Source organism: Marmota monax, unplaced genomic scaffold, assembly GCF_021218885.2.
Source record: "Marmota monax isolate L192 unplaced genomic scaffold, Marmota_monax_Labrador192_F-V1.1 WCK01_AAM20220418_F8-fsc00131, whole genome shotgun sequence".
Classification (NCBI taxonomy): Eukaryota; Metazoa; Chordata; class Mammalia; order Rodentia; family Sciuridae; genus Marmota; species Marmota monax.
In genome coordinates this window covers 276362-303640 of record NW_026693141.1, presented here as the reverse complement: position 1 = coordinate 303640, position 27279 = coordinate 276362, and the positions used below count along the sequence as shown (strand labels likewise).

Below are 27279 nucleotides of genomic sequence, written 5' to 3'. Positions count from 1 at the left end.
GAATTATGTATATGCTTCTGTTATTCAGACATAACATTTAGAAAACACATTTATATTCTCTTTCTTTCTCCTTTTCTCTCTCTCTCTCTCTCTCTCTCTCTCTCTCTCTCTCTCTCTCTTTCTTTCTTTCTTTCTTTCTCTCTTCAAGGTTGAATATTATATCCTCACATGGACACAGTGGTAGAGTATTTCGGTCTTGCCTTATGGATCACACTTCTGTGATTCACTCTTTTCTGGGGGCCATGAGAACATTGGTGGCCATATTTCTATTCTGATTTGGTATGAATCCATGTCTTTTCACCTAATTCTTGAGTTTGTCAGGGGAAAGTAACTTGACCCTTGACAGGGGGCAGGAGGAATTGTGTTCCAAATTTTCACTTCTCTTCACTCTTCTAAGCAACTTCCAAGTTGGTTTAGAGATTAGTCCAAATATCTGTCCCCATTTCCCACTGACCTGCTGTGGTGCAGGAGCTAATACCAAAGTTCTGTGGGTCTCAGTGACCTTACTTTAAGTGGGGAAGAATCTCCTTTTCCTACTTGGGAGGATCAAATCATAATAACCACAGTGTTTTGAAAAATATGAAGTACTCCAAATGAAGTTGATGCTATTTGTGGTAACACTTCAAAGATGTAATCTACAATCCCTGCAGATGTCTTTCTGAATGTTGAAGTCAATAGATACAAAAACTCTCATTTCATAAATCTAAATCTCCCAAATTGGGCACTGTTCACAAGTAGAAGAGAGGGTACAAGGATTATCAGCTTTAGGAATGGTACATCTATCAAGTTTCTGGTCTCACAAATGGAGAAATGCAAATTGAGAAAAGTAATTTTAAGAGACTGAGATGTGAGGAACGGGAACAAAATAGGTCATACCTGCTAAGCTTCTCTTAGTAGGGCTTTGTGTTTTGGATTCCACTGGCTGGAAAGAAGAAACAACTAGAGAAGGCAAAGCTCCTCAGATTGATCTTATTATTTCTTGTTGCTGGTCTTGATAAATGTGCCTTGGTGAGTGTCTGTATTTTCTTAAGTAGCACAGACTTTTGGAACAAGATGGTGAAGGTTGAGCTTAAGTTAAGTCCAAACTGTACATTACAATCCATTTGTTTATTTGGTTTTTGAGTCCCAAATGAACCATTCAGTTTGGAAAAGGGCAAAATGGGTTGATAAATTGATTTTTTTTTTAAAAAAAAAAGGACAAAAGTTCATTTTCTACAGTCCAAAAGCAAATGCTGCCAGATTTACTGTGTAACTACTGCAAATGTGGGTTTATATAACTTTAGAGATTCATATTAGTCTAGTACCAGGGTCTTTGATTTATTTTGTAAATACTGATCAGTCAGTAAAATACAAAGATGAATCAGCTTAAGTTACATTTCCCAAACTCAAAATGTAAACTCTAGAGGCTCAAATCAGGTAGAATTCCTAAGTGCCTATTACATCCTAATTGCAAAGGGTTTCTTTTTAAAAGACTATATATATTCATAAATAGCCTTCAGACAAAAGTATATGAAAAGTAAAATACTATTGAAAATATTTACATGCTATATAAAGAAGATAATTGATGAGCTGCGGCAAGGAGGGGGTTATTATTTATCAAAATGATCTATGGAGGTTCAAGGAGGAAGATGTCATTTTCAAGTGAAGATCCTCAGGCAAAGCATCATGAAGGAGGTTAAATTTGAGCTAGAAATTAATGACTAGATAGAATATGGGTAGTAGGAGGTGAGGAGAGTCATTCCAGATGAGTGGAATAGAGTGACTAAAATGCTATAGAAAAGTATAAGATATATTTGAAGGGCAATCAAAAAAATATTTTTTTAAATTTAGGATGTCATGGTATTATCAGCTCGAAAGGAAAGGTAGTTAAATGAAGCATCAGTGAGTTGTAGTAATGACCCAACTGAAACTAACACAAATATTTAGGATTGATAAAACAGGCTCCCTGACTTTCTGTCACAAAGCTTGGAATTCCAAGAACACAAACCAGAAAGTAGAGGATGGGCACAATCCAAGATTGAAGATGGGCTTGTGGATTAGTCCATTTTCTGCTGCTATAACAAAATAGTTGGGTATTTTTATAAAGAAAAGAGGCTAACTTGACTCCCAGTTCTGGAGGCTCAGCATGGTGTCAACTTCCGCTCCGCCATTCCAGTGAAGACCTCATGGCGGATGGCATCACAATGTCAGGAGTACATGTGGTTGAGAGAGATCACGGGCAAGACAGGAAGCCAGAGAGCAAAAAGGGGCCAGTATCGCTCTTTTATATTGACCCTGTTGAGATAACTAACCAGGGTCTAATGAGCAATATCTTGATCCTTTTCCATAGGCAGAGCTCCCAATGACCTTATGACCTTCTCCTAAGTTCTACCTCTTAAAAGTCCCACTACCTCTTAACATTGCCACACGAGGACCAAGCTTCTGGCACAAGAACACCAGGGGACAAACCACATCCAAACTTTAGAAGGCTGGCAGAAGTTTAAAGAAATACAAGTTCCAGGAAGGCAAAGACCTTTTTTGTCTTATTCATTGTTGTGTTCCGTTGCCCCCGTACCTGGTACATGCTCATGGTCTATAAATGTTTATGGAATGTCATCTGTATAAATGTTTCTGTGAGACTTCATTGAAGTAGTTGGTGCATGGAATTGACAGGGAATGCAAAAGGACAGCTACTTCGTAAGGCGCATCTCATGGTGGCCAGGGGCATTGGAAGACTAGAGTCCTTTGTATTAGAAATAATCACGTTGAGGATGACGTTATGTTGAGGAGAGGAGCAAGGTGTGTGATAAGGAAGGTGGAAGACAAGAGAAGAAGCTTCTGAGATATCAAAGAAATGTATACCTGATGCTGTCGAATATATGACCATCCCCATTCTGTGACACTTACACAGACTCACAGTACCATAGGGAGGCTCCATAAATATTGGAAAGGCTCATTTAACTGAGATCTCTTGTGACTTGGGAATTCTATGATTTAAATGCATTTGAAACTGAAGGCAGGGGTGATTTTCAAGATCATTCTGACCTAAACTCCTGAGATATAAAATTAAAGTGGAGATTGCTAATGATAGTCTTCTCAGAGCTTCTCTGGGCCACTCTTAAATGTTCCCTGAAGCAGAAAATGATTTCTAGGGGGAAAATGTGAATCAGTCCATTTTGAAATTCTGTAAAATGTGGATGATGACAGCTCCCCATCTGTGCATGTCTTTCTTTGTGCCAATTTTCCCCTTTTTATAAGGACACTCGTTATGTTGGATCAGGGTCCATCCTAATAATCCATCTTGACTACATCTGACCTTATTTGGAAATAAGGTCACGTTCTGGGGTGCGGGAGGTTAGGACTTCAACATAACTTATTTTGGAAGGGGGCACTGTTCAATCCACGTGCAGGAGAAAGTGAGGGCCAGGGTAGGGCACAGGGAGTAAATGAGAGCTCTGTACTTCCTGTTTAGTTTTTCACTGCTCTAGGAAATGAAGTCTATCAATCAAAAATTTAAAAGATTTAAAAAATGGTCCATCCCATAACACATACTCAGATAGTATACACTCAGTGAGTGTTAGTTACTTTTGGAGGCCGTGTTAACTTACTCAGTGTCCCTAATACAAATTTTACTCTTGATGTTCTAAGGCCAATATTGGCAATATCCCCAAACCCCAAGGACCACCCCAAGACCCACATATATCTACAGGGGGTCACAATCCCATAAAGGAGTAAACAACTTTTGTGACTCTAAAACATCATAGAGTATTTCTTGGTTTAAAGACACCTTATCTGAAACTGAATTAAAATTTTTAAAGAAAGGAATTGAGTTAGATAAATAAATAAGTACACTTTAATTCTCAACACAGGGAGGAAGTTGGAGAAAAAAAAGAAGTATCAGAGAAAGAAAAGCAAACAAAACATAAACAAATAGCATAAGAAATACTAATAAAAATTCTTTTTTTTTTGGTACCAGGGATTGAGCCCAGGGATGCTTAACCACTGAGCCACATCCCCAACCCTATTATTATTATTATTATTATTATTATTATTATTAGAGACAGGGTCTCACTAAGTTGCTGAGGCTGGCTTCGAACCTGTGATCCTCCTGCCTCAGCCTCCCTAGCTGCTGGGATTACAGGCATGCACCACCACACCCAGCAATATTCTACTCTTGAAAAAAAGGAGAGAAGGAAAGAGAAGAGACAAAGATTCAGGAGGCCCTCAGGGCTGGCCAAATATGCAGGGACACACTTCTTGTCACATCTTGCCATTCACCTGGACCACAAGCTTTTGTGGAATCTTTACCAAAAGGCAGGACAGTGTGCTAAGTGATTTGAAATCTGTAACAGTGACCCATCACTTAATTACCATAAGAGTGTCCTGTTTAAAGAAAATCCAGTACATGAGAAACCACACTGGAGACACAGATAACATTGGTGGGCAATGGTTTATCTGCCTTTGTAAAGGTTTTTTGTTTGTTTGTTTTGTTTCTTTTCCTGTTTTCCCTTTATAAAGAGAGTCACATCAGAGGTCTTTCAATAACATAACTACAACTGTCCCCACACACAAATTTTGATTTTTGTAAAATTTTTCAAGAAGTCCCCTGTCGCATATGTCGATGGATACCTCCTCGGGCCTGCCTTTTTCTTTCCTGCTGCCTGTCTGTTTGGGATGCCCGAGAGCTTCGTGGTTTTCAGAGTCTCTCTGGGTTGACATTTCTTCACTTCACTGCTTGAGAGTTTTTGTTTCCTAACCAATGTGGCTGGAAAGAATTCAACACTGACTGGGGGCAGGGGAGGAAATGAGGGATTACCGGCTGGGGACAAGGAAGCTGCTGCTCCCAAAAGAGAAGAGAAAATTTTTTAAAATCACAATTCCACCCAGACATGGCTCCTTGTACACAGGGATAGTACAAGAGACCTTCAGAGGAGCTCTGGGAGGTAGAGTGTGTGGCTGAAGGGAGACCTCCAGCCCCATCCCTGGAGACCCACCAAGATCAATCTTCATATACATCCACCTTCTGTCCCTCGTACTGCACACACACACACACACACACATACACCCCAGCCAAGAGTCACACCACACGGTGCACAGATGTGTTTTTGCTCTGTCTTCTCCCTCACTTGCAGCCACCCAATATCCACTAAGCAGAAGCCAGAAAGGCTCTGGTCTGAAGCACTGCAGGCAACACCAGCTCCTTCTCTCTTTTTCTCTCCCTTCTCAGTGCCCTCACCTCACTCTGAGCTGCATTCCAACCATAGGGAGCTTTTCTGTGGTTGGAAAAGAACAATAAGTGCCCAAGGATTCACTAAAAGGTGAGGAGTAGGAGGAGAGAATGGGTACAAGAAAAGGAACTCACAGAGGTAGAGAACCAGCAAGGATGGTCCCCAAAGTGACCACAAGATGCTGGTCAGTTGCACTTGCCTTTGAGTTCTGCAGGATATTACCCACCTCTGCAAATCAAGTGCATCGGGGCCTCCTGGGATAGCCTGTTTCTTAGCACCTCCAAAAGAGGTACAGGTGGAGCCCTGCAGGAGGCAGGATACTCTCCAATCTACCTGGATAATTCAAGAAAAGTAAAATAGTTTGCTGTCAACAGACTTTTCCTCCCATTTCTGTTTGCTGTCGTTATCATTATTCAGGAGGCTATTTTGAGGGTAACAAAAGACTATTGAAAGAAGAAAAGAGACAACCCACTCCCTCACTGGACCCAGCCAGCATTTGTACCCAAAATTTTGTCCCCACCATCCACACAGCTGCCTCACACATCAGCACTGTGGTTGGAACAGGAGCTCACGCCAGGAGAGAAAGACTCTCAGACAACCTTGTAGAGGACTTCAAGTCGTTTTTTTTTTATTCTAATAATTATGGGGAGATCAGACCCAAAAGTGTAGAGAAATGTATTTATGGTTGATGAAAAAAAAAACTGGTTGTCTTCTTCAACACCAGCCAGTCTTAGGAAGTCCTCTTGGTCAGAGTGAAACAGAAAAACAGATTTCCAACTTTAAAACCCCCAATAATTTGAATTCCTAAATATTTCTGATGCAACTTAAATAATACCCTTGAGGATAAGAAAAGTATATATGTGGGGGGTAATCAAACATTGTATGTTTTTGTTGTTGTTGTTGTTTGAGAGTTGGGTTTTTTTTTTTTTTTGGCTGAGATTTTATTTCTGTTTTTGTGGGGATTTTTTAAGAGAGGAAAAAAATACATCTTGAAGAGAAAAGAATTTGACACTTTATTTAAGAAAGTTTCTGCAACTTGGCTTCAAAACCTAAGTTTTGCTTTTAAGGATGCCATCAGGTGATGGCTTGGGGCTTTCACAGCGCCTGATTTTCTTACACAGGGCAAATGGCTCATCTTGTGTGCACAGAAGGGGCTGGAAAATATTTTTTTGTGATCAGAGTGCAGCAGAGAGCCTAGGATTCCAGAGGAAGTGGAGACCTCCCGCTCCACACAGGAAACGATCTCGAAGCAGGCTTTAAATGCCAGATTCCAGGCTGAGTTTAACTAACCAGTGACAGCTCTGTAAACAAAGCAAGAACAAAAAGAGCCCGCTTCCCCTTTCCTGGTAGTCATTTTGGGTTTGGGGGCTGCAGGGGAATTCTGGAAGGCTTGACTCCATGGCACAGAAACACAGGGGAAGCGGGCTCCTTATTTGAAGAGCTTTGGGAAAAGAACATCTTTCTGGACTTAAAATCATCACGGAGGAGGTAGGAAAGGGTAAAATGGTTGGATTCCATCTGTAAAAAGAGCCGGGATTTTTGAGCTCTAAAACCAGCTTGGTCACAATTTAACTGCTTTTAAAAACACTGCTTTGTGATGTTTATTTTCAGCAAAATTATTGCTGCAGACTTTATTCAAATCCTGATGCTAACACTTTGAGAATATGCAAATAATGCCTAGATCTATGCCGTACCATTCTATTTGTCTCTCACTTATCTTAGTTACTACATATTTATTTTCTTGCCACTTACACCCCCCAAACACACTTTTATGTGCACGCGCACACATGTGCACACACTCTTTTCTGTTTTTCTCTTTCTTTGTTCACTTTTCCACAACTTTTATCTGGGATTCAGCCAATTGCCAAGAACAAAAATCATTCAGTAGCTCTCAGATTATTCTACCATTATGTCAAGTCTTTAACACCTCTCTGTCTCCTCAGGTCTGTTATTATTGTCATTTTTAATGTGATCCTGGGATCTTACTTATTTGTTTCTAATAGTTTCAGAAATGAGAGTGGCTTTAACTCAGCTGGGGAGTCAGAAATTGATCACTAGCTATCCATTATCAGTCTTCTATGGTATTTTTCTTAGGAGGAAAGAAAAAAATGAAAAACTAGAGGGAGGGTTAAAGCCATGCCCGAGAGGTACTAGTTGGACTCATCCATGATACTGACTCTGCCTTCTTCCTTTTAGATCCAGACACCATCTGGTCTCCCTAAGACTGAAACCACACCATGGATGATTTTGAACGTCGCAGAGAACTCAGGAGGCAAAAGAGGGAGGAGATGCGGCTGGAAGCAGAAAGGTAGAGATCCAGGTGGACACAGCCTTGCACTTGATGATTCACACTGTTGGTTTCAGACCTCAGAGACTGTTCCCTCTGAAGGGACAAATGTGGCCATATTACATGCCAAACTGTTTGCAGAAGTAGCTGAGAGACATTTTCCCTAACTGTTAAGACTAAATTTTGCATTAAAAAAAAAAAGGAATGCAAGCAAGGATCAAGAAAAATCTTGGAGAAGAATCAAATAGTTGTGTTTAATCGGTGCTTTTCATGGGAGAACTTTGAATGACAGACTATATGTGAACAGTGGTTTTAAAAGTACTGATGATACTGAGATAATAGAAAAAAAATGCCAAATATTGAGTATTGGAAACATTTAGGAAATGGGATCTTTCGTCCAAAACAGTAGAGACAGAAAGCCCCAGGTGAATCTTGTGACAATTATTTTTTCTTATTAGAAAAGCATCCAAGTCAGGTATCTGTGTAGCAAAGGTTGACAGCCAGTGAACTGTATTACCATGGAGACTGTGGATGTGGTTGGAAGCAGTTAGTGCTGTACTGGTGACGTGAATGGCAGGTTGAGGGGATAAAGTATTTGCATATGACATACCAGGCATAGATGTCTATTTTAACATTTTAGGCCTCAGAGAAAAAGACAGTGGCATTTAATGTGGCTAAAATGAGATGTTCTTTTGGTAGTTCAGGCATTCACAGGAAGAAAACTGTTGAAACACTGCTCTTAATTTCAAACCAGTTTTGCTTCCCAATTGTCCCCAGTGCACAGATGAAAAGATGGTGGCAAGATGATCCCCTCATGATCCTGCAGTAGGAAATTGAACTTACACCTGTAGCAAAAAGTATTGAGGGCATGACTTATATAAAGAATGAAAAAGAAGATAAAATATCTGCCTTGGATTGACTTGGCCAGGGTTGGTTGCCATTCATGGAATGTCTGTGCACATACACATGGCACCATGGATGGTACCTGTGCGCTATAAGACCAAACCCTAGCTCTGCCACTTAGCCCGATTACCATGAGCTAATGACTTCTCTTTAAGCCATGGTTGCCTTTATTTATAAAATAGGCACTATATTTGTAGCTTGTATGGTTGACAGGAAGATTATTGAACTTCATAAGTGACTTTGCCCAGTACCTGGCAAATAGTGCCATGAATGATAGCTTTTGTTGTTATTATTACTAACCATTATTACTAGTGAAACAAGTAATAAACAACATAGTGATAGAGCTGGAAATAAATATTACTGCCAAGAGAAGGAAGGGTAGTCATTACCCTGGGACACAACTAGTCAGAAAAAGCTTTTTGGAAGTAGTAAGGAAGTGTTGGAGGAAATGTTGATGGTGATGAGGAGTGAAAGGAAGACTGTCTAGGAGAGGAATTGACACCACAAAAGCCCAGAGGGGAAATAAAAATCCTGGTACAATAAATCTGTCAGGTGCTGGAGGAACAGGGGTTGGTCTAGTACATCCTCAGTGTTTCTATTTCATGTTAAAGGAATAGAAAGAGACCTAACAAGGGAGTTATATGGGTTAAAGTGTGTTGGAAAAAATCATCTATAGTAGACTAGAATATGGAGATCGCTGCGCCAGTAGAGTTCATATTAAACTTAAGGTCATGGGGGACTGAATCCGGACAGTGACTATGGAAATGGAAAGAGGTCACAAATGAGAGGGACAATTGACAACTCTTTTATGAGAGGAGAAAACACAAAGACAATTCCAGAAGCTGTCAGCCCGAGGAGCTGAAAGGAAGGTTTCTCACTGTCCCATCTGGGGAAGCAGGGAAGGATTCCATTCTGGATGGTCTTGGGAATAGTGTTTAATTTCAGGTTAGCTACATCCAAATGGAGATATCCTCCCAGGCACTTGGAGATAGGGAATGCCAATCTTCATTTAGAAAGGAAGAGAAATTCTTATTAGAAAAATAAATCTGGGCAAACTTCATACGGTGGTGGTGGTGGTATAAAAGCTGAAGTGATATCCCAAGAAAGCAAGTATGCAAAGAGTGAAATGTCCTAAAGACATAATAGAAACCGTCAACAGAGACAGAAGATCAGGAAATGGGGGAGAAGCAGGCAGGGGATGAGGCCCCGTGGTGAGTGGACCTCAAGGCCGATAGGCAGTGTCTGGGCTGTGCTGTTTGGGCCTCAGGTTCTCCTGACAGTCTACAGAATATCCTGACCCAACCAATACTTATTAACCACCAATCAGGTTTCAGTGTCTGTTCTACGGATGTGGAAAATAATTCTGACATGGAAAGACATAGTTTTTATCTTCATGGATCTCAGGACATGCTAGGAAACCATGGGTCAGGCCAGAGCACAGGGGCCTGACAGAGTCAAGGCTGGTGGACTCAGGAAGGGGGACATGGCTATTAGGCACCGTGTTAGATCATCAGGTTGGTTTCTTCAGCTTCTTTGCTTTTCTACATCAATAGGGAGTGAGTGAATCATTGTGAGAGGAATGACAGAACCAACTTGCTGTGGTTAGAGCCAGGCTGTGATTAGAATGAATAAACCACATTTTTTCAGACTCAGGACTTTGCTGAAGAACTGACCACATAGCTACTCAATTGGTTTCTTCGGGTTTTATGTTTTTCATTTTGTTTTTTAAATTGTGTGTGTGTGTAAGGATTTGTCTTCTCTTGATGTCATTCTTAAATAAAGCTTAGTGTGGTACCCTTAATAACCTCAAATAAATTCACACAAATTTATCCTAACCTTTTTCACTTATATTTCTGTCTGCATTACTTCTTTTGGTGTATCATGTTCCATTTGTTTTCTTCTCTCTCTCTCTCCCTCCTCTTTATTTCTTTATAAGAGAGAGAGGTAAAGGACTTCCTTATATTTGTACTAAGTGTACCTTTCCATGTTTCAAGGTGGACCTTCAGTTCTGTTATTCTAGTAAGTCCATGTTCTCCTTCAGGCTTTTATAAAACCTGATCATTCGCAGGAGCAGCACAGGTCAGGCCTTGTGGTCCAGCCAACTTTAATGGGAAAGTGCAGGGTGTGTACAGGAAACAGATGGCCAGAACCAGAAAGCCAGGGTCGTCTAAAATCATGGTTCTGATTTAAAGACAAAGAGCAAGTGGGACCCTGGGCAAGTCCTCCTTCCTTTAGGTCTAGACCTTGGCTTCCTCCTGTCACACAAGTGGGTGTTTCCTCAAGGGAAGTGATGGTCAGGTTAAATTTTCTTTTGCTTTTAGGATTGTCTAAGTTTTTGTGATGATCTTATATTATTTTATTTTAAGACGAGTATACCATGACAGTTTTCCATACCACCCCCCCAAAATAATAATAATAATTCTGACTCTGTCAAGTATACCTAGTGCCAGACTGGAGAAGGCCTAACTTTTCTTTGGATATAGGGACCCAAAAGAAAGCACTTGTCCCAGATCTGGATGGCAGTGGAGTATATTAGCCAAAATTAGTGATTCCAAGACTCAGGTCCATGCATTCATTCGCAACACATTTTTATTGAGCATCTATTCTGCTCCAAGCTCTGAGTTCTGTGTTCGAGGCACTGAGAATAGACTAAGAGAATGACAGAAATGGAAAGAGCTTGCTTTTCAATCTAGAGAAAGCCAGGTAATGATCAAGAAACTATATTTTTATCACTTCAAATATAATGTGTACCCTGATATTGGTTCACACATTAAAGATGACTTCTACCTTTGCATGCTGCACCCCTGCATTCCTGTGGGGAAAGGGGGCCCTGCAGAGAAGAAAAAGTCCATTGACCTTCCTTGCCCACAGAGGCTTTTCTAATAAAATACCTTGTTGTTTTAATTTGTTGCCATTCAGTTTGCAGTGATAAATAAATTAAAGTTGTTCTCTCACTGGTTGTCATAACCACAAATTAAAATAGGCCAGATTCTTAGACATTTTATTCTTCAGAAATAGAGTTTTTAAATATCATTAAAAAAAAAAAAAAAAAACTAATTGCACACGTATACTTAGCATATGTGGGCTTTCATGTGCCTGGGGCTGGAATTCACTTACTGCACCACGGCTGCCCCAAGCTCTGTCTTGCACAGATCTCATTCTTAGGTTTGAGCCCAGTCCATTTTGAATGATCTAGCTTCCCAACAACCCAGACTGCAAACCTAGGTCACTGAAAATATGGTTCCCCTCTTAGTCTTGTCCCCCAGCCTGTGCAACTTTTATGCTGGTCACGATATCCTTGTTCTTGGCTTTCACACTGTAGGTTTTTGAGAAGAGGTCATTAGATTTGTTAAAAATATATATTTAATTCAGTTTTTAAATATATATATATATATATATATATATATGATATATTAAATATATAAATATGTATATATATTAAAGTGCAAGATCCTACACTGAACTATGGAGACCCATGGTCTCTAGTAGAGGCCAGATGTCAATAATCACAAAGCTCACCTCCTAGAGTCATCTTAACCCAAAGAGGAATAAAAATACTTCAGTACACAGAAGGAAATGTGCAGGTAATCAGTGAAAATCCATAATGCATTGTTCCTAGCAAAAGTCATTATTTGTACACATCTCATAAGAAACTATTTTTCCATCAATTACCTGTTAGAATGAATGAATGGATAAATAAAATTTTAGTTTTGCTACGTTTGTTCTACATTAGTCTTATAAGAATAAAAACTTACATAGATCTATTCTTCTTTCCTTTCTGTTTCTCTTTTCTCTCAATCCCCCTTGCTCTCTGCCTCCATCTCCATATTCCTCAGTGCACCCTTTTGTAATTTCCTGAGGTCTCTGTGCATCTTCACCGACACTCGGTTCTTTGGTCTCTCTCTCTCTTCCTATATATACTCCTGAACCATCTATGCATGCACACGTGTTTGTGTCATCAGAGAATACATACATATAGTGGGAAGGAAAGGGAAGACATTTTCCAAGGGGTCATCTAGCTCTCTTTCCATTCAACAAGTACAAAAAAGTGCTAGGCCTTTTATATGCATCTAGTAAATATGGACCAGCAATGGCACCAGCAATACATATGTCAGAATGGAATACATGTATTCTATATAAAGGAAGGACCACCAGGAAGTGTAATGGTCAGAGACATATATCGTAGTTACGGGCATGGGCTGTAGCCTTAGGCAGCTGTGGTTCAAATTGCAGGTCTGCCATTATTAGCGTTCTAACCATTCACATTATTCAGTTTTTCAAAACTTCTATTTCCTCCTGTGTGAAATGGGCAAAACAAAAGTATCAACTTCATTGGGTTTGTGTGGGAATAACTGATAATTCAAGAAAGTAGTAACAAAGCCCTAATCATTTAATGAACATTCCCTACCAGTAAGCATCACTAATAATTATTATTACCTAATTTAATTTTCTGCAATACAAAAAAGAGAAAAGAAAATTTTAAAACATGAAAGCAATTCTGTATTTTTCTCAGAAGAACTCTGGGCACAATGAAAAGCCAGAATTTGCTATTGAATAAAGAGTGTCAGTGGGTGTGACAGGTAACAGGGCCTGAGGAAGGATTGTGTCCTCTCTGCCAGAAGAGGTAGTGCCAATTCAAGTGGAGCTGTTCTTTTGAATTTGGCCAAAAGGATTTTGAGCTTTGGTGTCTCTTCCGAGAACCCTGCAGTGATGTTTTTATCCATGAGGAAATCTGCAGTGGACACACTTGGCCTGATGTTGGCTTGGCTTTCACCACGAGCAGAGCTCTCTCACTTTTCAAGGCCTGAACTCATTACATCCCTTCCACACCCAACGCCAGCTCCTCTTTCTGATCAGAAGAAAGGCCCCTATTGTGTGTTATCAGATTCAGAGGCCCATGAGCATCAATAAAGGGAATGAGAACACTCCCGCTATTGTCATCATTCATACATTTTTATGGGCTTCTGAAATATCCTGATGATTAGACATTTAAAAGTAAATATTTTTACTGCACTGGAGAAATAAGCAGTTTTTAAAAATCCATTGGGTCCATGAAATCTCCTTCCAGAACTGTGTCCTGGAAACTTTTGCATGAGATTCAGTAGCATATGGCAATCAATGATTAGACTACACACAGGCACACACAAAAGCACTTGTTCAAAATGCTTAAAACATGACCCTGAGATTTTCGAATAAAAATATTTTCAACTCTTTTTTGTTATTTCATAATCAGAACATGATTTTCCATTAGAGAGTTAAATAAAATATTCCTTTGAAACTGTCTAAATCTTTAAAGTAGCTGGATTTGCTCAAAACTTCCTTTTAGTGTCTTCAGAAAATCGATCCCTCCAGGCAAGGCTTGGCATTCATTATCTAATTTTCTTTATTTTGAATTAAAAGAAAATTAACTTTTAATTTCTCCAGTAACTGGCTTGAAAGAGACTTTAAATGATGTCTGTCAAGTTTTCATATCCGATATTGTGTAGTTTGGTACAACTTAAATGTAGGGACATGCATAAGGTGAGGTAGCTAATTCCCACCAAAGCAATCTTTGTGTCTAGCCACATGAGAAGAAAACACATAAAGTCTTGCGTATCCTCCTTTTCCAGTTTTTTTTCACTCTAAATTAACTGTTTATTACCTCTGCCAATTTGACCTGCCTATATCAATTTCCAGTAGCCTAATAATTCCTCTGCAAAACATCAGAAGCTCAGGATCTACCCAAAGTGGCACTTATGCCCTGACTAGGCCTAAACTTTTAATATAAAACAACTGAAAATCTTGGTTCTTAAGAACTCCTGTGCTAACCCATAACTTCATTCTCAGCTGAAAAAAGATGCAGCCTGGGTATGAGTCAGTATTCTTAAAACAGTGGTAAATTTTTCTGAATGGTTTCTGCATGTGACCTTTATAAGTTATCAATCTTCTGCCACAGGGGGAGGAGCAGAATGACATGGTAGTCAGGTGTGAGAGTGGTAAAGTCTGCATTCAAATCCTGGCTGTGACAACTATCATTTACAACTATCATTTGTGTTACTTTGACAAATTATTTAAACCTCTCTTTTTTCTATTTATTTACCTACAAATATAGGGATAATTATATCTGTCTCACACAGACATTGTTAAGATGAAGCTACTTGATCCATATAGAGAGATCCACACAGTGACTGGCATATATATGCCCAATAAATGTTAAGCATTGTTATTAAAATCACATTGATGTTTTAGTAGGCCTTCTATAGAAAATAAAACTTTAATTGAATTTGAATTTGATATCTCTGCTAGCTCAGCCATTACAATTTACTGTATCCTTACTGTGAAGCTTCTTTCCTATAGTGGTCTTGACACTTGCTAAGATGTTTCTGTTGAAGTTGGGAAAGAATTAAATCTTCTGGCTGGCTACCTCTAAGCTTATCACATAAGTATAACCATTACATGCAAATTTCATAATCACACAATGTAGACATGTTAATTTTCAAATTCATTATTGAGATATCCTTTATTTTAAATATAATATCTCAGATAGTAAATATATTAAATATAAATATAAATAAATTAATATTACATATATTTATTTCAAATATAATATCTAAAACACCACTCAGAATTTCACTTTAAAAACTCAATTGATTTAGTAAAAATTGTTCTCAAGTGGGAAAAAGAATATCTGCCAAATATTTCATTTAATATTTGGAAGAAAAAACCCTGGCATTTTCTTTAAAATAAATGGCATGCCAGGTTCTAGGTGATGTACTCTATATACATTATCTCATTTAATTGTCAAAACAACTCTATGACCTAGATGTCATTATACCCATTTTACAGCTAAGGAATCCATGGGTCTGGAAATTCAAATAACATTCCAACTTCATATAGCAGAGAGTGCAACCCAGTTCTGCCTCCCTGCCCCAAATCTCAGAACCTTTCCACTATAGCAATCAAGCAGTGGAATTTTTTATGTCTCAACTGATTGTCTTGGCTGAGGGTCCATCATCTTTATAATGGTAAAATAACTTCCTAAGACAAGGAAGAATCATTCCCAGCAGTTATGTGGCAACCGACTGAATGAAGAGCGTTGAGCCAGTTGAACTGTTCGTTATGCTTATTCAGGTAAATTGCTTACATGTGTAGACACAGTCATTGTTTTCTTTGCCCTAAAAAAATAAAAATAAAAATAAAATTTCCCGTGTTATTCCCATTTCACAGAAAAATGGAAACAGAGGAGATCAGGTTTTCGTCCTCAAGCCAAAGAAGGCTGTTGGCAGGAACGCTTTTGACTTTCCCTGGGTTTTTCTGAGTAAGGCTCTATTCGCCATAAGGACAGGGACTCAGTCACATCAACACTCCTAAAAACTTAAGGCTGTCACTGACCTTGCATCATCTCCTGCAGTGGAATGTTCCTTTTGCACGTTCGGACCACACCTTCCTTACCCGGAAGCTCTGGTGATAGGTATGGCCCCTTCTTCAAGAAAAATGCACATAGACACCCACAAAATACAGCAGTAAATTCAGTGGCACCGTAGACCTCCCAAAGCCCATGAACTCAGGGCCAAGAATCCTTGATCTAATGAATTTGAGAAGCTTCATCTTGTCTGTGAAGACATTTAGGTCCAAAGAGGTTGACCCCTTCAAGGCCACCCAGCTAAACTGAGGCAGGGTCTGCTTGAACAGTGTAGCCCCCTGCTTAAGAGAAGGCACTCTGATTCTGCTGTCCACACAAAATGCCGATGGCTACTGCTTAGAAATTTCACTCAGACTCTCTAACCCCATGTGTTCATCTGGAGCATACTTTGGGCAGGAGTTTATTCTACAGTGTATTATTGCATATAGAACATGTTTATATTTCAAAATAGCTTATGGATAATATGTCTAAATAAAAGGAAATTAGACCAGATTGTGATGAGTAAAATAAAAAACAAACAACAACAACAACAAAAAAAAAAAAACAGAAAAATAAGTATGTGTGTGTGTGGGTGGGGGGGGGGCACAGAATAAGAACAGTTAAAAACTGGGGCTTGAACTTTGCCATCTTACATGAGAAGAGAAAAATATGGTGATTTTACAACTAGAACCCTATTTTTCATCAATTTAAAATATCTTTTACTTGATATATGTCATCTTGGCATGATTTCTTTAAACAAAGCTTAATTATGGAACTAAGTTATTATGTCAGCTTTCTCTGTCCTTCCCAATTTCATTTTGGCAGTTCAAACTCATCCAAGGATTTTTCTCCCTAAATATTAAGAGAGAGAGAGAGAGAGAGAGAGAGAGAGAGAGAGAGAGAGAGAGAGAGAGAGAGAGAGAGAGAGAATTGGTCTGATTCCTTACAGAGGAATTCATATTTCATTTTCATTGCTACTGTCTTTGGAAAGAATGGGTAGATCTGGAGTGGGACCCAGACACGTGCTTTCCAGGAGTAGGATCCAGAGTCTTTCAGACTTAGGTTCAAATCCCAGCTGGGTTACCAAGGCTGATTTCACTCAGACTCTCTAATCCCATGTGTTCATCTGAAAAGTGGCCATCCTAACAGTCTTCCTTCCAAAGTATCCAGCAGATTATAAAGCAACTGTTCAGTATAGTTTCCAAAACACGACTGGCACTCAGCCAAGCTTACCTGTTGGTGTTTTTTCTGAGGGTTAGAAGACATGATGTGGAAGGAGCTATCAGAAGAGCCCTCTCTGAAGTCATCTCCCAGGGAATTTGGCTTTATGACAGCTACCTTCTGGGGTGTCACTGAACAAGGAAGGCACAGTCCCTAGGTCATTAGACAGCCTCATATCTAATCTCTACTCTGTTTCAAGTCTGTTTAGCAGCCACCTTAAACATGATGAGTGAATCTTCGATATGAAAGTCTCCACCCTGAAAAGAAATGCATCTCCTTATCCTTTTTTGAGGGGGTGGGTAACCAGGGATAGAATTCGGGCATCTGACCCTTGAGCCACATCCCCAGCCCTATTTTTTTAATATCTTTATTTATTTTATTTATTTTTATGTGGTGCTGGGGATTGAACCCAGTGCCTTACCTGTTTGAGGCAAGCACTCTACCACCGAGCTATAACCCCAGCCCCAGCCCTATTTTTGAATTTTATTTAGAGACAGGGTCTCACTGAGTTGCTTAGGGCCTTGCCATTGCTGAGGCTGGCTTTGAACTTGTGATCCTCCTGCCTCAGTCTCCCGAGCCACTGGGATTATAAGCGTGTGCCACCATACGTGGCACACGTCATTTTTTTTTTTAAATTTTTCTTACTAGTTTGACATCAAGACAAAAACACAAGATAATCTGTTACCTAACATATCAAGCCTTTATCTCCATCATATATCCATATATAAAAAATGTAATTCATCATATATTTTAAATAGATTTTTTGACTTGTGAAACTGTAATTTCTTTTTCATAATGCATGATCAGTTGTTTCAAAACTATTAAAGCAGCAACCCAATGTTTCTCAGCACCACTACAGTATACAGACAGTAAGCTAATAATATTTTTTAAAAATGCATATACCTAATTTTTACAAAGTGACTTTGAAACATTTTATTCCACATGGCTGAATTTATTCATTTTAACTATGATAAAGCTGACACATGAAAAATAACATGAAGCAATATACATACAGAAGTCCTAAATCATTATAACATACCACTCTGCTGAAGATCTAGCACATTTTCGATTCCTTTAAAGTTCTGCACAACCGTAGCCAATCCCTCCCCTTGATCTCTCCACTCACAGCAATTGCTAGTGTCTTTATTAATTCATTTATTTTAAAACAAAATTCTGAATGAAGTAATATGAAATCAGGCGATAGTTTGTTTGTTTCCAGGGCCCTATAACTGGGGCATTCCAAAAATTCTTTCCAAAGATTCTTTCCAGACACCTCAGGTAAAGTTGTTAATGAGAACCCACTTCCCTGAGAGGGCAAGAGCTTTGCCTTTCTAAACACACAGGTCACCAAAGGAGTCTACACTTGGGGAACTGGGGGAATTATACAAGACTAGGAAGAAAACATCCTTATCCAAAGACTGAAAATGTGATAAGGGCTCTTGGATCTTTCCAATGAGTTGTCTCCTCTGCCTCTGGTTTCCTCACTGATCAGCAGGTATGAGATATCTGCTTCCATTGCCAGGTGGAAATGGCAACAGGAATGATTTCAGAGCATTCCAGAATCTTCATCAAGGGAAATCTAGCTCAATTGTTTTGAAGTCTTTTAGGGAAGTTCTTGACCTTTGTTATCCCGAAGGTCCTTACTGGTGTTACCCGAAAGTAGCAAAGGGCACGAAGCAGGACCTACAGGCTGTGTATGTGGATTCTTAGGCACCTGTTGACAAGGTTAAAGGGGAGTCCTGAGCAGACTTTGTGAACAAAAATAAGTTCTTTTCACTAGTTATCTACATAATAATCAACATTCATCAGTAGTTGGAAAATTAGTTTTTAGACTATTGTAAATCAGCATTAACTCGGGCTTCTCTATATCTGAATTTTTCATCGTTTATTTGGGAACTGTAGTAAAAGTAAGCTTTGAACTATTTATAAATAAAGGATTTGATTAGCATGTTAAATATGTAAGCTACATTCCATGCCTTAGTTTTTAAACTCCAGAGATTACAACCTTTGAAACGTTTTAAATAACTTTACAAACATTCACTTAACATTTAAAAGCTAATTTCCTAATCATAAGTCATTTTTATTCGTTCACTTTTTTAAACAAGCCTCTGATGTTTTGCTACCCTGGTGAGAGTTACCAGGTATACTTGAACATTTTTCAGGACAGAATTTCTTTTAAATTATTGTGTAATTTATAATGGCCTTCCTTCCAGTTAGTCTAGATTAGTGAGCTCTGACATTACATTTGAGATTGGTACCAATTGACTCAGTTAAAAATGTGAGGGTTTATTTTCCATTTTAATAACTCCCTACATCACATACAGTTCCTTTGTTGGAATAAAAATCTTGGTAAAGTACACATCTGCCACTATAAATAGCAGCCATAAGCCTGTGCATTCAGGAGTCTCCAGAGAGTGTATTTTAAACCCCAAATTGTTTAGAATAGGAAATTCTTCCACCATTCACATTTTCCATGGTGGGTGACATGGACTATTCCATGTCACATCCTCACTGGCTTCCATTTTCCTGTGCCACTTAGGAATCAAACTGACAGGTTCCAGAAGAGTGCTCAGTATGTTTTGTTTTATTTTATTTTTGTTTTTTAATTTTCCTAAGGCTAGCTAGGTCTTATTGTCCTGCAGGAATTTTGCATACTTCTTGGGGCTCTCCAAATGAAAGCTAGATAACTCCCAGAGCTGGCTTCAGCAATTAGGTCATGAAAGAGTCCTTTATTTCTGGAACTAGTAGCTTTGCTGAGCCTGCTTAGAATAACAGCAGTCAAGCCATTTTGGATTCCCACAGAAAACTTTGTGCCGTTGGCAGGTTTTTCTGGGGGAACTTAAGAGATTAATATGGAAAATAACTGAGCAGGAAGTGGGTGAAGGGATGGGAGCAGGAGATGAGGGGTTATTATCATGCTGGTGCAAAGACAAGAAGCATCATCAGGTAAGATTGCACTGCACCTTTCCCAGGGCACTGTTGGCAACTATGGTAGATGTGTATGTATCTCTGCCCATTCCTTCCTTAAACAATTCTTCTGTTTCTCCAATCAACACTATGTATAAATCTTGATTATTCTTTTCCTTTTCAAGTGATGGACCATTTGGGCAATCTAATATTCATTTCTCCTTCCCTGATGAAGAAGATGAGAAAGAAACTACTATTTAGGAGTATTGGATAAAAACTTTGATGCAGAAAGAGGTGATACCAGATGCCTTTCTTACTGTTACCTCCTTGAATAGCCCTTAATTCTTTCTACCTCACCATGAAAACTAACCTTTGCAATTACATGTGTTTTCTTTGAGCTGGCCTCTTCATGGTGTATCCTGACTAAACAAGGATTATCATTGCTACAGGTGTTCAGTGGATTCTGAACTGAACAGATGGAGTTTCTGGAAAATTCAAGACTGAGGCAGGATAGAAATTCTCAAATCCTTTAGTTCCTAAGTGCCTCACATCGTAGTCACATGAATTTAAATTTTAGCATTGTGGCATCTGTCAGCATTTATGGTAAAGCTGAACTAACAAGCTGAACTTTTGACTTTCCCTGCGTTTTTCTGAGTAAGGCTCTATTCGCCATAAGGACAGGGACTCAGTCACATCAACACTCCTAAAAACTTAAGGCTGTCACTGACCTTGCATCATCTCCTGCAGTGAAATGTTCCTTTAGCACGTTCGGACCACACCTTCCTTACCTGGAAGCTCTGGTGAAAGGTATGGTCCCTTCTTCAAGAAAAATGCACAAAGGCACCCACAAAATACAGCAGTATTTTAGAAAGGGGTCAGTTTTCCCCAAGATCTCTGTCTGAAGGCCAGAATTATTGCTAGGAGACTGATCTTGGCGTCCTGTTGGGTTATGTGGTCAGAAATTAATATTGTCTTTCTTAAATTCTCTGAAAAGGGGTTGGACATTCAAATCACTGAACTCAAGTTTACAAAGCTACACACCCAAGAGCACAGTCAGTGGCAGGTAGAATCTGGTAACTTTGTCTTTTACCCAACTCTGGAGCTTTTTCCTCTGCCTTATGCCTGCCCAGCTTTGAAGGTGTAGGTAAAAACTCAATCAATGATATCTAATTCCTACTAAGGAAACTACCTTTCAGATCAGGATAAAAGAAGGGACCCTGGCTAAACATCCAACAGATCTGGGCTTCCTCATCTATGAGACAAAGCCACCACTTCCTAGGGTGGGTGAGAAAATGAAGTGATACGTGGAAAAATACCTTCAAAAATGTATGGGGTGGGGGTTGGGGCTGGAGTTGGGGCTCAGGGGTATAGCATTTGCCTGGCATGTGTGAGGCCCTGAGTTCAATCCTCAGCACCAAATATAAATAAATAAATAAAATAAAAAAGATCCATTGACAACTAAAACATATTTTTAAAAAATGTACAGGGGGGCGTGCCTATGCCATACCTTTATCATATTGAGGTGTCTGTGCAGTTGATTTAAATCAGATTGTTTTGTATGTATATGGAGCTGCAAGTTTCATTAGTCACGTGTTATGTTTCAAAGGAATCTTCACAGTTAGCCTGCTGCCTAAGGCCAGCTCACTCATCTGCAGGCATACCAGGCTCTCATGGCTGAGGTACAGAGAAAATACTGTAAAATGTTGCCTGTCACTCCTCCCTGAGCCTATCACCTCTGAAAGGGGCTTAGGACCTCTGTTATAAATTAGAAAAAGGAAAAACATTTTCATTGTCTCTTTCCCTGTAATTGTGACTCAAGGAGAAAATTCAAAAACTTTAAAATGATGGCTTTATCCTATTTGGAATGAGTATGCTATTTACCGAGAGAGCTACGCTTTGGGTCAGTTTACTTGTCTGGTTTTGCTTCTACGTTGGCAGAGGTGCTGCGGCTTTGAGGGATTCTGTGCTCCTCTACATCATTGACTTCTCACTCCCATGCCTCTTGAATTTGGGGAATGCTCCCTTACCTCGAATGTTCAGCCCAGTGGTCACCCTTTGGGAAAATCCTTCCCAGATGTCTTTGATCAAAGTGACTGGTTTCCCACATTGTCACACAGCACTTTTCATGTATATTAATCATCATCACCTATTTTAGGTCTGTATTTGTTCACATATCTGTTTTCTCCCTCAAATAGAAAGAATGCTAGATCAGAAACCACATCTTCCCCAAAGCTCAGACTACAATATTGAATAGGCATCAATATTTCATTCACATCTGTATATCAAGGCAGAACTTTGCTAAGTGTGCTAAGCTATTTGAGAAAACAAAGAATTGTTAGTGGCCTTCATGAAATCTTAGGGTGCTGACACCATCAGCCCCCTTCCTAAGGTCCCATCATTTCCCAGCTGAGCCTTCAAGTCATTGGAATCTTGATTCCATTATCTTCTTCTCCAGTGATGTGAAGAAATTCATCTCACATATTTCTCTGATTATTAAGGATAATTGGACTTTTACATCAGAATTTTGACCATTTATGTTTAGTTTTATTATGGGGACAAATGATATTAACAGAAGAGTTAAATTCCTTTTATTGGCTTTTTGCTCTGATATCTAAGCCCCTAGTATCATTTTCCATCAGCATCTATATGTAAAAATCAGGTGATCATCCAATTACAGGGTTCTGACCAAACCCTCAGGAGTTTAGCAGTGAACAAGCTGTATAATCAAACCCTTCTCTAATGAAAGACCAAGTGTGTGGTTGGGAAGAGTAAAGTGTTTCATTTAATTCTATGAAATGGGAAGATGTAGACAAGGGGTGGGGTCAACCTCAAACTAATGTTTATCAACTCTTTCTGAAATAGAGAGTGGTCTAATGTACAAGTTGGGTCCAGAATTTAGACTTTGTGTGTGTGTGTGGGGGGGGGGGGGTGCTGAGGATTGAACCCAGGGCCTTGTGCATGTGAGGCAAGCACTCTACTAGCTGAGCTATATTCCCAGTCCTAAAGTTTAGACTTTAAGTGGTGGATTGTTTTCTAGTATTAGGAAGAATAATGGATGAAAGAATAAAAATAAATAAATAAGAATATATAAAGCAATACATTTGAACTAAATCTTTTTATCAACACATGGGGGGTTTCATTTTTTTTTTCAGTACAGTGGAACAGTTTTTGTTTTCTTTTTATAGTCAATACACCTTGAAAAGTGCTGGAGGAATATTTTGAAACTGAGTTTCTTCCTTATAAAAGTATATCTTTTGGTTAATTGGTTAACATTAAAGTTGTAATTAAAATAAAATCAGTGATCTGGAACACTCAGAACCCGTGGGCCTGGAAGCACAATAGCATATCCTCAGAATTGTATCTCTTAATTTTTAACTTAATTTTTAGTTCTTAGATCCACTAGGGAAGAGTCAGAAGGAAAGATAATTTACAGTTATCCTAGAAAGACTCTGAATTCTAAAATACCTGGGAGAATCTCAGATTACTCCAGCCCTCTCTACTTCGCAACATATTCATATTTCACATCATTGGCTTTCAAATCTGAAGTGACTGTCTGCTACTTTTTAAAAAGTACCATCTATTTTATTTTCTTTATTATCTTCAAAAATCTTAAAATTAAAAAGTTTTCCAGATGGCTTCTGGCTTTTAAATAAGAAAAATGTATATGATTTTTTAATTAAGTGCTTTCCCTTAAAAACTTGCCTGCTTCTGGACTATAAATTAATGAGCACAAAAGAGCTCATTTGCTTGTCCTACATTAATCCTAATAAGGGCTTGATTTTATTGCTCAATAACTTCAAAGTAAAATAGCTTCCTAAGGCTGAACACTTTCTTCTCTTAGTCTATTTCTAATCTCCTGCCTGAGGCTACCACCAAAAAAGGCACCTAAGAATTCTACAATTCTATTTCTGATAAATTCAATCCATAAGGGTCAAGTTGAATTAGCATCCCAGATTTAAGCAAGTGGAATCTCACTCTAATCTGTGATATCAGCAAATCTAATGAAAGAATGGGCCAGGAGAAGATGTCTGCCTGAATGGCAAGTCTAAATCCAGGGATGACACTGCGCATCTAGAAACATCCAAATGAGATAGACTTTGAGTCTGAGGATTTGCTCTGGCTTGTGACATGAGATGTCCTCTGTCCCTGAGAGAGATATGCCCTCATATCTCCTATTGGCTGGGTGAAATATTCTTGCGATGATTCAGTTCCTTTTGCTCTGACTTCGCACTCATGAAGAAGTCTTTACGCAGCTTCCTGCCATTCTGGGTTGGGGGATGGGCGATGTCCTGGCTGGGGAGTAAGAGTCTCCCAGAATTGAAGAGGGAGGTAATCTGTTCTATCTTAATGAATTGGCATTCTGATATACACATCAGTCTTTCCTGTTTCTGTAGTTAGTCAGTATCTCTGAGCTCTGACAACTGTATAATTCCCCAAATCCAGTCTCTGGTGCAGCACAGCACCTAGATCCTGTGCTATGATGAATAACCAGAACAGGCCACTCAGTAGAAGGCTTTGGAAGAACCAGTTCTGGTCCTCTTGGTGCAGCTTCTTTACTCCCTTGTTGTCCCTCATCAACCCAGACAGCAAATGACAAGTACCTATTGACCATCTGTTTTATGCCCAACACTATTCTAGGCTGTATAAGAGGCAAAAGTGATTTTTAGGGCAAATCTGTGCCAGAATTAAAAAAAAAAAAAAGATTATGATATATTTGGCAAGAAAAAAAATATACATACAAACATAAGAATAAATAAGACTCTGTGTATGGATCCATATTTATTTCTGTAGATATCATGTACTGATTCATGTGATTCATTATTACAAAATAGGACAGTACCTAAACCATATAATAACACCTATAATTATATTGTCATTTATAATATAAATAATAAGCACAATACTTAAAGGATCCAAAGCAAAAAGTAGGCCAATAGCAATGGGAAAGAATATGCTTTAATCCAGGTCTGACTTCCAAAAGGAGAAATCAATATATTTTCAGACCTTATATAGTATTACTGGGAAAAAAGCTGGATTTGATTCTAGCTATAAAAGCCATGTGTGAATTTAATATCCAGATGCATAAAGTGGACACCAGCAAATATATTTATGGTTGTGGAAATATTTAGATACTTTGAACAAGAGTCAGACTCACTGAGAATTCTGTGGCTTATGAACTGACATGTTTCCTTTGAAGATTTGACCTTTCTCCTGCACTAGAATCTATCCTTAGAGCCCCTGTGATAATTGAATTCCCTTCACAGTTTAAATTCATCTATGTACAACAAATCTACATTCTAAAATATATCACTATGGATTCAGTTTCCTATGCATAAAAATTGTATTTTTCCTGTATATACTTCTTTCCTAGAATCATATAAAGGAGATAGGACTATTATTTTCACTGAGACCAGAGCCAGGAATTTGTCGGCATGCGTTGGCAACTGTTCATTCAAGAAACTGTTCTTAAGGCCCTACTATTTGCAAGCACTGTTTGATTGTTCTAAAGATGAGTTTTGAGCTGGAGGGCAAAAAGGAGTTAGAGGCATAATTCTTTTAAGATAGAAACTTTTCTCTCCAGGCAAAGAAAGTAGTCCAGCTGATTAAAACCCTGATTTCAGAAAGACCTTACAGAATAGACCTAAATAATCGGTACAAAAGAGTTTCAACAGAAAATAGGAACTTTGTAGTGAGCTAGCTGAAGAGGCTGACTCATACATTACGACATAATTATTTCTCAAAAACATGCAAACAAGAGTGGGCTCAAACTTCCTGCTCTCTCCCTGTCAGATGGTAAATTACAAGGAAATAAAGTCAAACCTAGAAAGACTTTGTGGGTTGGAGCAAGCCACTGGTTCTTAAACAATCATTAAAGACAGAGAATAAGGCATTCTGGAGAAAAGATGGCTCTTCAGGTCAGGGTGGGGAGCATCAAGAAATGTCAGGCAAAGGAGGACAAACAGGAATAATCCACACTGAGCATCAGTCACCTTTTTGATCAACGTTAGGGCGTGTCATGCTGATTGAAAGTATGTGTGAGTTTGTCACTGGGGGTACAGCTAGAAGTCAGGCTGTGCTTCAGGGGAATAACTGGCAGGCAAGGCTAGGACTTGAGGTTTGGCTTTAGTAAGGAAAGAATGTCCTCTTTTTAATTGAGTAATAGACTCGTGCTGAGGGAACCTGCATCTCACCTTGAAAAATACAGAAACATCAAGACAGAGAACAATGATGGATCACTACACACTTCCATCCTGGTCCATCCTAGAACTAAGTACATACTCTGGTGGTATTCATGGTAACCCCACTGGGGTGAGACCAGAGATGCATGTGAAAGAAAGGGGAGGAAGAGTTCAGAGTATCAGCTTTGAAGATGGTCAATTGTGCACAGATACATTCAGGAGAATGGCTACCTTCAGGAGGAAAAGAAGAGAATGTTATTCTAGAGCACATAGGGGCACTGAGTTAGCTGGAACATGGGCTGGATGGTGGGCATGTACATGACTATTGTAGTATTTAAAATTCATTTTAGTTTGTCAAATTATAGAATAAAATTCAATTTTTAAAACATACAACTTCTTATGGTAATGTTTTTATATCAAGTTAAATTTTATTTAATAAAGAAACCTTCCCCTGACACCATTAACAATTCTTACTTGAGTGATAATAAAATTACTCTTAATGGTACCTGTTTATGCAGGACTACCACTTTACCTCCAATTTTAAAAAAAAGTCTGTACTGATTATTTCTGGGAGTCCCCGTGGGCTGTGTCACACAAGCTCTTGAAGGATATGCTCAACTACTATGTGCCACCTCTATGACTCCTGTTGCTTGGCTCCTGCCCAAGTGTGGCCCTGGCCCCCTCTGCCAGGAAGTCACTTGCAGAGGACCCTCCACTGTCCCTGCCCTAGACCCCACCCTGAGAGTATCTTTTGGCCTCTGTGCACTATCACATGCCCTGAGATTCAAACTTAGAGGTATCAAAGTGGCCTTGCATTCTTTTAAGTCCTCCAGAGTTCTGAAACCATACAAGGAAAAAGAAGATAGGATAATGATCCTCTTATCTGATGTTACTATATATCACCTAGGCACTGAAATTGGGCTTGAATTTAGCACATTCCCAGTGGAAACAGCTTCAACATCCCTCTGCAACCACTTTTCCTCGGGGCACAGACCTGCTGCAATGCAGCTGGGCTAAAGGACCAATTCCAAATTTTGCAGCAGTAAATGACATCCCGATCCCTCAGGCAGCTCATCTACCTCACCACTCAGTTATGCATGCTGCTCAATATATCTCAGTTCCAATAGTGGACATGATGAAACAGGAGGCTGGGTCACCACTGGTACCACTTATGTTCCAATTTTTTATTCAATT

At 39.1% G+C, this 27279-nt stretch overlaps 1 protein-coding gene across 9 annotated transcripts in view; it reads left to right on the top strand.

The window, feature by feature from the left end:
- Cald1 (caldesmon 1) overlaps positions 1-27279 on the top strand; it is a 204082-nt gene that overhangs the window by 103947 nt on the left and 72856 nt on the right. For 8 of the 9 annotated variants that reach the window (XM_046455045.2, XM_046455042.1, XM_046455046.1 and 5 more), the window contains exon 3: positions 7404-7515. In XM_046455045.2, the coding sequence (XP_046311001.1) occupies positions 7445-7515 (71 nt within the window). In that variant the 5' untranslated portion in view covers positions 7404-7444. Of the gene's footprint in view, positions 1-6523; positions 6696-7403; positions 7516-27279 lie in introns of those variants that run through there. The other variant, XM_058582820.1, reaches the window with a different exon arrangement.